Source organism: Sceloporus occidentalis, unplaced genomic scaffold (assembly GCF_023333645.1).
Source record: "Sceloporus occidentalis isolate IW3139 unplaced genomic scaffold, rSceOcc1.0.p SCAF_3, whole genome shotgun sequence".
In the NCBI taxonomy this organism is placed as follows: Eukaryota; Metazoa; Chordata; class Lepidosauria; order Squamata; family Phrynosomatidae; genus Sceloporus; species Sceloporus occidentalis.
Window position 1 is genome coordinate 81,646,196 of NW_028316983.1, and position 12,930 is coordinate 81,659,125.

The 12,930-nt window shown below is 40.3% G+C and overlaps 1 protein-coding gene across 1 annotated transcript in view; it reads left to right on the plus strand.

The window, feature by feature from the left end:
* Positions 1-12,930, plus strand: part of ACOT11 (acyl-CoA thioesterase 11) — a 204,615-nt gene that overhangs the window by 156,658 nt on the left and 35,027 nt on the right. The window contains exon 5 of the mRNA XM_089515215.1: positions 4,345-4,414. Coding sequence (XP_089371341.1) covers positions 4,345-4,414 — 70 coding nt within the window. The remainder of the gene's footprint in view (positions 1-4,344; positions 4,415-12,930) is intronic.

Sequence of the window (12,930 nt, forward strand, 5' to 3'; positions counted from 1 at the left end):
TGCTTTCCTTTAAAGATGTGATTGTAGTTCCTGTGTTTATGCATTTTGCCATTTGCTTTTCATACTTTTACTTTGTTTGCCTTACCAATGTTAATTTGTTTTTCAGAGTGTTTGTTCAATTTGAATTCTTCTAATTTGGACACAGTTTCAACTTATTTTTAATAATAATAATAATAATAATAAAATTTTTATTTATATCCCGCCCTTCTAAAAATCAGGGCGGCTTACAACATGGGTTAAAATACAATCAAAACACATCAAGACAAGAGTTAAAATACAATACAGTAATCATACAGAGAAAAAAACCAACAAAAGCCCCATAGCCCAACCTCTTGGCCACGGAAGAGGAGGGAGGCCCACAGGATTTTATTCGGGGAATGCCTGTTGGAACAGGAAGGTCTTTAAATCCTTCCTGAATTGGGCCAGGGTGGTAGACGAGCGGAGCTCAGTGGGCAGCGTATTCCAAAGGGCTGGGGCAGCTGTGGAGAATGACCTCCGTGTAGTGGAGGCCAACCTAGCCCCAGGCACCTTCAGTAATTGCTGCCCAGACGTTCTGAGGGTGCGAGGCGGAATGTACGGGGAGAGTCGGTCCTTCAGGTATCCTGGGCCCAAGCCATTTAGGGCTTTATAGGTGATTACCAACGCCTTATATTGGGCTCGGAAGCGAATGGGCAGCCAATGGAGGTCTTTCAGAACCGGTGTTATATGGCTGGTCCTGGGAGCACCAGTGACCAGCCGGGCTGCCATGTTCTGCACCATTTGCAGCTTCCGAGTTTGGTATAAGGGTTGCCCCATGTAGAGTACATTGCAGAAATCCAGTCTCGAAGTTACCAGAGCATGTACAACAGTTTCTAGGTCCCTCTGGGCCAGGTATGGGCGCAGCTGGCGAATCAGCCGAAGCTGATAACAGGTGCTCTTGACCGTCGCATTCACCTGAGCAGTCAGGTGAAGCGACGAGTCAAGGAGCACTCCCAGACTGCGCACGGAGTCCTTCACAGGGAGCGTGACCCCGTTCAGGACAGGTGGAACCACCGCCATTCCTGGACCAGGGGAACCTATCACTAGTACCTCCGTTTTCTCTGGATTCAATTTGAGTCGGTTTTCCCTCATCCAGCCCATTACTGACTCTAGACAGGCCACGAGAGGAGAGACGCCATCCCCGGTCACTGCATCAGTCGGAGACATAGAGAAAATAATTTGGGTGTCGTCAGCGTACTGATAACCCCGCGCCCCATGTCTCCGGATGATCTCTCCCAGCGGTTTCATGTAAATGTTAAATAGCATGGGAGACAGAATGGCTCCTTGAGGGACCCCAGTTTTAAGGGGCCTCTCATCAGAGCACACGTCTCCCAGCTGCACCATCTGGGACCTCCCGGAGAGGTAGGAACGGAACCACTGGAGCGCAGTGCCCCCGATCCCCACCTCTGCCAGGCGCCCCAGAAGGATACCATGGTCTATGGTATCGAAAGCCGCTGAGATGTCCAAGAGCACCAACAGGGACACGCTTCCCCCATCGATGCTCAGACGGAGATCATCGACCAGGGCGACCATGGCAGTCTCAACCCCGTAACCCGCCCGGAAGCCAGTTTGAAATGGGTCCAGATAATCCGTTTCATCCAAGACCGCCTGAAGCTGGATCGCAACCGCCCTCTCGATCACCTTTCCCAAAAACGGTAGCAGCGAAACAGGCCGATAATTATTATGAACCAGGGGGTCGAGGGAGGGCTTTTTTAGGATCGGTTTTACAATGGCCAATTTAAGATCCGATGGAAATAGCCCATCCCTCAGAGATGTATTAATTATCCGGCGTAACAACAATGTTACCGCCGGTCCCCCCTGGGCTGCTAACCACGAGGCGCAGGGATCAAGAGAGCAGGTTGTTTTCCGGACACTTCCGAGGATCTTGTCCACATCCTCGGTACTCACCAACTCAAACTGATCCAGTTTAACATAGTCCACGGAGGCTCTGGACACTTCTACTCTAGGTTCTGCTATAATGTCGGCGTTCAGACCTTCGCTTATATGAGAAGTTTTATCCGCAAAAAAGTCATTAAACAAGTCACAGTAGGCCTTAGAAGGTTCAAGGATCTGGTTCAGGGCGGGATGTCTCACCTGTTATTACCTTGACATTGCAGTCAAGGACAATGTTTCAACCACACAGGCACTCTTTTGGACTTGATGGTATTCCTTTGGTTTTGAACTATACTCTAAAATTCTGTCTTAATGGTTTTTAATTAACCATCAAACTTCTGGAAGGTATTTCTCCCTGACATTCCACATTGCCTTCATTTTTATCTAATCTTTCTAATTTCTTTCCCTCAAACTAAATCTCATTGTGCTGGATTTTCTAGGTAATTTGTCATGCAGATTGATGTTGAGTTTAGTAGCATGTTTGCAACTCTCAGCTGTTCTTGAATGTGTACATCACTAACTAGAACCAGGGTTCTGCTCAATTTAAATTGTACAATTATTTTTAAAAGGTTTTAATTTCTCGGTTGAACTGGTTTGAGCAGTTGATAAATTGAAACAAAAAGTATAAAAAGCCAGGCACCTAGTAGCATTTTGGGCCTGGCCACTAGCATTTGGATTGCAGTAGAGGTCAAGAAGTCAGTTCTTTCCCCTTCTTATGCATCTGAGGAAGTAGACTTAAGTCTATGAAAGCTCATGCTGTCAACTTCTTTCTTTCATTTAGTCTCAAAGATGCTAAATATCTCTCTGATTCCACAGACTAACTTTTGAGTTTTTCCCCTTCTTATGTGCCCTAAGTCTTATTTGCAGATTACTTTCTTGAATAGGATCAGTGTTTTCAGATGGGTGGTTTGGCCATACATTTAATTCTGCACCTGAAATTTAGCTGTGTTTAGCATACTGTCTGAATCAGTCAAGCTCATCTACCTATGGAAGATCCTGTTAGTCCCACCAGTTAAAATTAAGATGACAGTTTACATAAGCTTCCACTATTTGATCAACAAAAGACAAGGAGCGCTACTTGTTCATATGTGGTGGGCTTGTAAGAAGGTAAAAAGCTATTGGTCTACTCTAGGATTTATATGTTAATCCAAATATATTTTAAAGGTAGAGTTTATAATGTTACCAGAAATGTTTCTGTTGGCTATGATGGATAAAGAATTGGATGATAAATATGGATTACTTCTAAAATTATGAATTAAAATTAATTCATAAATAAATATTTTGAAAGGGGGAAAGGAACAAAAGCTTTAGTTGATTTAATCTGCTAGATAAGATGATTACATTTTACAGCCCTGTTGCAGTCAGTATCTGATCTGATGTAAAGTACTGATGCAAACGCTTGCTGCAAAGTACTGATGAAAACTATTGATAAGGGCAGGGGTGGTATGAGAGTAGATCTGTAATTTGTTGCAGCAAAACCAACAAAGGATCTTGTGGTTTATTAAAAACTAACAATCTAATGAAGTGGGCTGAAGTCCACAAAAGCTTATGCAAAACAAAACTTATTAGTCTTTAATGTGCCAGAAGATTCTTTGTGGTGTTTATTATAATAAGGTCATATGCTAGTCATGCTAACTTTGTGTCACTCCCCCCCACCCCCATATAGTGCATTAGATTCCTTTTCTCTAATTCTAAGGGTAAAATGAGAAGCTAAATACCCTCAAAGTACAAGATTCCATCTCGTCCTGGAAGGTGAGCAGGGTCAGCCCTGGTTAGTACTAGGATGGGAGACCTCCAACAAATACCAGATGCTGTAGGCTATATTTCAGAGGACGGAACTGGCAAAACCACCTCTTCCTTGTCTGGCAAAACCCAGTGATTCATGGGATCACCATAAGTTGACAGGTGACTTGAAGGTACAAATGCACACATAACTTCATATGAAGATTACATATTCTGTTATGAACATGTTTTACAGTTGCTATAGTGAAAGGATGGCTTCTTAAAATGAGGACTAGCAAGTTAGCAATATTAATAGGAGGAGACAGGTAATCACCATGCTGGAAGAGATGCTTAATTATTAGACAAAGAAGGATATTCATTCACAGGCCAAGGAGGTTGCATCAGTGCTTTGCAAAAAGTTAAAACATGTTTTAAATTCCTGTCAGCCAGCAGTACCTCTTTGGATGATCACATGTCTGGGAATTTTTCCAGTGTTCTATATAGGGAGGATTTTGATAATGCTTCACTTGCTAGCAGGCTTGTCTGTTGGACTCTGCATTTTGCATATATTCTTTTGTGATACAGTTTTTGTTCCTGCAACTGAGGGTTCTTGTTTTTGTTCTATGCCTGTGACAGTAATTACTGCAAACAGAAAGAACCCTGTTTGGTGCAGTGTAATATACAACTAATGTGGTTTGTTTGCCTTTTCAGCTGAGAGACATGCTGGCTGCCCCTGCGTCACAGCTTCAGTGGATGATATCTATTTTGAGCACACAATTAGGTAACTGCCTCCCATCCTTGCCTTTTGCAGTTTAACTGGATTTCTAACTGGATTCCCCCCCCCCCCCCATGTCCTTTTAGTAAATGCATTCAAGAAATAAAAATCTGTGCCGTATTAATTAGAATCGGGATAAACCTTCCCAGTTCTCAGGATTGTCAGTGAGCTCTTGGGTGTGACCTATGTTTCAACTGTGCAATGTCAGTGCAAGATCACAAACCATGACAATTTGAGTTGGTGTTTTCTGTATGTTCCTAACAACTAATGGTTTGCAAATGGCTGAGGACTAGAGTGCTTTCCCACTTTCCTTGCCATCATATTGGATGCAGATATAAGACTTAATCAGAGTCAAAGTGCTGTCTCTGGAGGACTTTTGAGTTCCAGGGATCAGTTTTGGAGCAGGTTGCATAAACTTCAAGAATTAAAGTACCTGGGAGCATTTGCAGAATGCTGCCTTTGCTACTCAGCACATCTGGTATTTAGGAGTGATGATTTCAGTTCATAGGATTATGGCTTCTAAATGGCCTTGAGCTCTGCTGGTACATCTCTAATTTGAAATGAGCCTGCATCTAAATATGTGGCTTTAATCAAGCAACAGAGTAATGTGTGTGTCATTGCAAGACTAAATATCTCCTTCTATTAACCACTCTTACTCTAGCCTGTAGGAAGCTGGTTTATGCCAGGTCAGATTATTTGTCTATATATCTTAATGCAGTCTTTCCATTCAATTCTACTCAGAACTGCTTTTTTAATACAAAAATGACTTTCTTGCTTGTCTATTCAGGAATTCTCACAGTCATTAAATGAAATAGTCTAAAAAAGCAAACTATAATATAAACTGATAGATAATATAAATATAGAATTACATAAAACATAGAAAGAAAATACCATACCTGAGAATCATCTTTTCCATAGGGTGAAATGCAGAGTTTCCAGCCTAGCCTCTTGGCAGAGATGTCAGTATTTCCACTGAGAAGGCCTTCCTTATTTTCCTTCAAGATGGAGATCCAAAAAACTGAACATAGGGTGTCCTGCATTCAAAGTTGTGTTCTCGTCTCTCACCAGGGTAGACAACTTGAGCCTCTCCAGATTTTACTGGACTCCGGTTCCTATGACCCATTGGTGATGCTGGGGAGAACTGATGAAAAGTGTAGTCCAACATAAAACAATAAAACAATGTGTTTAAGTGAGGCTTCTGTATTCACTATGTAGAAAGCTGGTTTATACAGGTACACCTCAGTTAACAAAGCCTCTGACAAAGAAGCTACTTTAAAATAGTTTTTAAATGCTTATCCAGCCCCCCTCCACTTTATCCTTCGTTTAGCTAAACTTTTTTAAAGCAGCATCAGCAATGGGAGAATGCTGAAAAAGAGCTAGAGAAACACGGATTTTTGTTATCAGTTTGTAGCATTGTGTCTGTTGTAAACTAATACAACAAAGCTTGAGTGAGGAAAGAATGGGACTCTATTGTAGCCAGTCCTGTTGTAGCTTTGTGTGCCTGCTTATAACAGGGAAGGTAAAAGGTAGCTGCTTCCAAAATTCCTTACTGAACATGCATGAACAGCAAAATAGAGATAAATGGGGAAAGGCTACCTCACCAATGGTCATATTTTTAATTTTTTTTAAAAAAAGCATAGATCTGGTCACCAAAAGTGGAGGCTGGCTAAAGAAAAAATTAACAATCCCTGGATACATTTTGGGAAAAGCCTTCAAATGGTGTCTAGAAGGTTCAAAATGTTTTTGTTTACTTAACTGACTTGATTGTTCAAAAACCTAATAGGTTCATGTAAAATGAATAGCCACTTAATTTTGAGTAAATGAAACATGCTTAAACATGTTGAACTGTGATTTTGGTGTGTGTGGTATAAGAATGTATCTGTATTCTTTCTGTGCTACTTCTGCCCTGGTACCAAATTTTCTGTTAAAGCAGTAATGCCTAGAACACATTTTGTTCATCAGTGAATTATATCGTTAATCATCAAGCTCAGTATAGTATTGTTTTCTCTGACTCACTATGGCTCACTAGGTTTCACACACATTCCCCAGCCCTACTTGGTGGTTCCAGGAATTGTACGTGGGCTATTCTATATGTGAAATAAATGCCCTGTCACTAAGATACAACCCTTCCCCAAATTATTTACATTTACTAAATAAAGGGGGTGGGGCAGATGATATAGCAACTCTTTACATATGAATAGAAGAGGACAGTGACTTTCCATAGATGCTATCGTGATATGTGAGTGCAAGACCACTGGATTTGTGAAGTGGCCTTAATTCTCATTTTGAGTTATGACATAGTTTGCTGTGTTTTTAGAGTATGTGAATTATAGCAGTCTGTAAAGCAGTTGTGCAATTGGAAAGTTCTTGTTGCATGGTATATTTCTTTTGTGCATGATAGACTTCACAGTTTTAAACTCATTGCTGAGACATTTGTTTTCTGCAAATGATTAATATTCATCCCAAATTTTTGTTATCCTACATTTCTGAGTAGTTTCATTATGAGTTGTGATGAGTTACACAAATAGCATGGAATCATTATGGAAACTGCAAGAGCTATAATTTTCTTTCTGATTTTCAAAACATATAAACTGTTTTTCAGGCAGCAGTAAAAGTAAACAAATGCAGTATCTCCTTTAGAAGTATGTAAAAACTCTAGCTACCTTTTCTGGTGGATGATTCCAGTCAGTATGAAACATCATAAAATATAGTGGGAAACGAAAAGCCAAAGACAAAAAAAAAAAAAAAAAAAAAAAGTTAAAATCCCTTGGCAAATAAAAAGATCTTCAACTAAAACCAAAAGGACATAAAATTGTACAGTATGTCAGTAGATTATCTTTTGGAAGGTGTTCCAGAGATTGGATGCCATTAATGAAAAAGTCCTGACTCCCATCACTTACCTCATTTCATAAATATTGGGAACTCTGAGATGGACCTCTAGGATGATCTAAAAGTTCTGGTGTGTCTACATGAGAACAGATAGTCCTTGAATCACAAAAATCCTAAGTAATACATAGCTTTAAAGTTTATCTCCAGTAGTGTGATTTGCGCTCAGAATTGGATTAAGAGGGACATAGGATGAGGGAGAGGAATGGGAAGCAACCATAGGGGCTGCGTAAGATCCTCTTGTTGTGTGCCTTCAAAAACTCACCTGTTTTTCAAAAGCTATATTTCTAAATCAAATAAATGCCATTTCTACTTCAGTCGAACTAAGGAATGAAGTGGGATTTTGACTGAGCAATGGAATACCATTAGTAAACCTTCTTCCTACCTAAATAGGCCCTTGATCTCCTGCTGCAAACCACAGAGTCAGAAGCTTTAAATGTAGGTTAGTGTATTTGAGGCAGTTAAGGATACCTACATTAAAGAACACCTACTAGTGGATGTAACCATGTTCAGTAAATTCTAGACAATGCTACATGATGACTGGTTGTGGATGATGAAGCTTCTAGACTTGATATCATGTTGTTCTTGAATCTGACCAATATTAAAGATACAGCAATTTAAATGCTCAGTTTTGATCCAGTTCACAAGGGGTGAGTGGCCCTGACAACAGGTAGGCAAATCAAGGTGGAGAACCTTGTGAACACTAGTCACAAGCTTCATGTATGTTTTAGAGATTTTCCAGGAAGAGAAGAGTTACATGACATGATTCATCCAGGAGAGATAGCTATGAAAACCTATCCAAACCTGAAATGTCACCAGTCCTGATATGGAATGGGGTCACAACTACAATAATCACAACAATCTGGAGTGACTGTGGAGTAAGATTTTATAGTGAGGTTTGATCATTTTACTGAAAAACTCCAGGTAATGTGGCCTCTCAGCAATTTTGTCATGTGCTATGAAGGCATTAAAATTCAGATAAGCCAGGATCTCTCTGTCCAGAAATGTTTGCTTCCAGGAATCTTGACATTTGATATCACTGGAACTTGCCCTTCAAACTTCTTCCATTGCGTTGCAGCAAGCTACTCCAAACAATCTCCAAATTGCATGTTGCAGCCATATGTGGGGAACTTGCTTTCCTTGTCTCCAGAAATGAGACACTCCGTGCACCTAAACTCTCAAAGGAATAAAATACCAGTTCATCTGTTGTAAAAACCACATCAGGCTCCTAACTTAGTTTTCTGTGACCCAGGGCTCCAGATGTATTGAACTGTGATTTGGTTATGCTGCCTGGAGATGGTGAGAGTTTGAATTTGACACATTTGGAGGGTACCAGGTTGGGAAAGTCTTAAATTGCTACACATTGCCCAGTCTTCTTCTGGTTCACATTCACTTGTGATTAGTTGTCATACACTAAATTCTTATTAAAGAAAGAGAAGATATTGAACAACTGTCTTCGGTAAAGTGAAAATAAAATGTCTAGGCAATATAAATCCTGCTGGAAAGTTTGAAAGTGACACATGTTCATAGGAAATAAATGGCTAGTTGAGCAGGAAGAGCTGTTTTCTGCAGTCAGCTAGGGTGAAGTAAAAAGGTGCTGAAGTCTTCTGTAAATTTTGTGCTTATGTGGTCAGGCAGCTTTGAGATGTTGGATTTGTGTGTGTCTCATCCTGGATATATTTAACTAATCGAAAACAGACCCTGTAACCACTGGAGATTCATTGATAATTCTAACTAACCTTGACAGCAGGTGTGAAAGAGAGTAGGATGTGCACACAGAATTTTTTTTTAAAGTTATGAGACTTCTAGCACTCCACTAGAAAAAGAGCCAAAGTGCTAGCTTACATCAGATTAGATGTATTTGCAGAGGTGAGGTATGTACCCTCTTTTCACACCTGCAGCATGTGTATGTCACCACTTTGAGCTATATGTGTGCTGTTGCAAGCCTTGCCCTTTTTTTCCAAGTAATTCAAGGTAGCACACAACACCCTCCCACAATTTAAATTTTGTGCAGTTGGTTAGATCGAAAGATGGTGACTGACCCAAGATGATCTTTATCACTATGTGTGGGATTGGACTTAGGTCTACTTGGTTCATGTTGAAAGTTCTATCTGCTTTCACTGTGCCTTTTCCTGCTACTGCTTCAGACCACATCCAGCCATGAACTTCCTCCACTGCTGGTTGCATAATATAGTGCTTATATAACACACACACACAGTTGTGACAAAATGAAATTGCATGGGGCTTTGCCCAACCAATCACTATTTTTAGACTTCATTACCTTCTACCTTCATATTCTACCTTCACGAGGTCATAGTAAAAAGCTCTCCAGCAATATCTTAGCACAATGCAGAAAGGGTTAAATAAACAATGTTATTTTCATGCTTCTTCATGCTCTCCAGAGGCAGCTGAAGGCCCAGGATGGCCAGGAAGGAGGAGGATCAGGAGTTCGTACTCCTGTTCCTCCCCCCCCCCCCCCGCCCTCCACATGCCACAAAAAAATGGCTTCACACGCCATCTCTGGCATGTGTGCCATAGGTTTGCCACCACAGCTAAAAGAGATATAGGAAACAAAATTGATTTGTGAGCTTGGAGCATTTTCCCTATTGGAGAGAGCCTGAAGGTCATTTGATTTAGAATAGGGAAGGGAAGACTTTGACCCTCTATATGCTTTTGGTCTGGCTGGGACTGAGGAACACAACAGTGTCTGGAAGACCATAGGTCTCTCACCTCTGGTTTAGGGGTGGGAAGAGACAGGGGACAAGCTGATAGATGAATACCAGGATGCTTGACACAACATTCTAAACTGTATGATTAGAGAAAATAGCAAGAGGATATGACAGGGTAGGGAGCACCTGCTTTATCTCCCCAGGAGACCTTGAAGGCCTGAACTCGCACCTTACCTGCTCCTAGCAGGGTGGGGGATCAATTTTTTGCCCCAAATGCCTTTTAGTTGATGTTTTGGAGCCTTCCTGGGCCCCTGAAGGATATTTTGAGGTGAAAATATGTTTTTGTGAACATTTTTTAAATATATGGTTTGATCCCTGGGAGGCCTTCAGACATGATGAAAATGCTCTCCATGTCCCGCGGGTGTCTTTTGGGGGCATTTTGGAGCAATGTTTTAACACCCGGGGGGGTGTCACAAAAACAGATTTGGGGGCCACATATGGCCTGTAGGTCACACTTTGCCTAGCAAATTGATTTGCTATGCATTTCAAAAATATATATTTTCTTTTTCCTGACTTTTTCACCTTCTGAGCCTTTATAGAGTAAAATGGTGGCATATCAGTCTGACGAATTAATTTTGCTGCACAATGTTTGGTGTCTTTTTTCAATAATGGTTAGACAGAATAGTAGAGGACAGTTCATTCCTGATGCAGATATACACAAAGGAGAAAGTGCTCACACCTCAGTTAGATGTAACGTGAATGCGTATCTTCCATTGGCCAGTGCTGGTTTGTGCTATAAAATTCTTCTACATCTTGCTTTTTTAAATTGAAAATATTATTATATTGACTTTGGGATAATTAGATACCCACAGAGGGTCTGTGTCAGTAGGCTTCTGAAGGCCAGTGTAATGTAACAGCTTGAGTATTGGACTAGAATTTCGGATAATTTTACATCTATTCATCCATCCATCAGTCAAAACTGCTAATATTTTCTCTGTTGTGTCTTGACTTTAGTTCTTTCCCTGTTCAATATTTCTATATGTATGATGGTGTTAGTCTGTTGTGTTGCCCTGGTGGTTTTGTTTATTTTACTTAGGGTCCACTCAAAGTCGTCAGGGCAATGCACATTTTAAAAAATGGACATAAAACCACAATAAAATACCATTAAAAACAACAACAGAACACCATTTACAAGGTAAACAATAAATATTAAGGGCAACAAGTATCACAAAAACAATCTAACAAATATCCAGCTAGAAAGAAAGCAGTTCTGAATCCTAAATTTAAAACACAGCTGGCAGTAAGACATAAAACAAGTTAAGTCCTGAGAGAATAAACAGGACTTGGGCTGCATGCACACTGAAGAAATAATCTAGTTTGACACTGGATTATTTCAACAAGCCACACTTCCCAGAATTCCATAGCACTGAGCTGTGGTACTTAAAGTGGTGTCAAACCGGATTATTTTTGCAGTCTGGATGCAGGCTTAGAGAGTTAGTAATTCTCCAGCCTGCAACCAAGAGAAAGTAACAGAGTTACTTCCTGGTGGCTTAGGAATACTTAAGATCTCAACATATAACAATTGTTTGCATAACATAGTTTGTGTAGGATCCAAATATATGTTTTGATTGTGATGGGACATTCTTTTTTTACACTTATTTTTGCTTTCTTTCCCCCTGACCGCTCTGTATCAGACAGCTGCATATAGAGTCACCCTGGTACCTGTACAGGAGGAACAACATCTGGTATGATGAGCCTTTGTGGTAGAAATATTTACCGCAGTAGACTAGATGGCTGATCTCCTAACCCACTGATGTCCTGAGATACTAGCGTTAGTTAACCTAACTGACATATAGCTCAGAACGTGCCTACTGGTTTCTATTCTTTCTGTTTGCATACTCAGCTCTTAAAGCATGGATGTTTCACATTCTACAGCATACAGGGATGTTCTTTTGTTTCTAGGCTCCAAACTGGGCACCAAACAAAAGAAATTGTGTGAAAAAAATGAGGAACTACGTTATCTATCTGCTCTCCTAGGTTGAATATGCAGCTACCAGATGAAGTGAACATTTTATAGGAATGGTTTGATTTTCTTTGTAGTACTCTAAAACTAAATAGTAGTAGATTACATTTTGTAGGCTTTGGGCTAAAATGTTCAGATGGTACATTTGTAGTGATACATGCCCCCTCCTCACAATAGTGGTTTAATTCTGTGTTTTAAACTAAACAAGAAGTGTGAAAAGGTAGGAGAGCACCGTCTTGACATTTGTGGGTCATTAGAATGTGGAATGGTTCCCCAAATTGTAGAAATTAAAACTGGTAGCTACATTTGAACTCCCAAGTGCAACACTGGGAGTTTTAAAAGGTTCATTTTGATCAGATCATCTGGAAAATGTGATTGTGCATGACTTAGCTGGAGCTCACTTGCTGGAGAGTTAGGTTTTATGTCTAGTATCTGCTGTCATGTGAATACCTTCCCCAAGTGTCACCTGACAGTAATGTAACCTAGTCCTGCAGTCTCATACAAAGATATTAGCAGTGTACTAGTCATGCATAGAGAATCTAGAAATAGCTCCCTGCAACTGTGCAAGTAATACAGCTGTGTCAATCTGTGATATACACACATTACAATTTTTATTAGAATCAGGACCCTAGATAAGAACAGCAGTCCTCTTCTACTTCATTTGCATCACTCTACAGGTAGCATGGACAATGGTAATCAGTTATGATAATTGAAGTTCAAAACTTCTGGAGGGCCAAAGTTGAAAATCAGTGGATTAGAGTATATTATTTATTAAATAAATTCAGTAAATAAGAGAAGGGAACTACCCTTTTTGGATCCAGAAAAAGGATCCTGAAATACTTTTTTGCAGTTTCTTGGGAGTAAGCATGATGAGACTTGTTTCTGTTTAAGTATGTGCGCGTGTGTGCATAAAGGTTATACAGGAAGAATTATTTTGTGTTTGC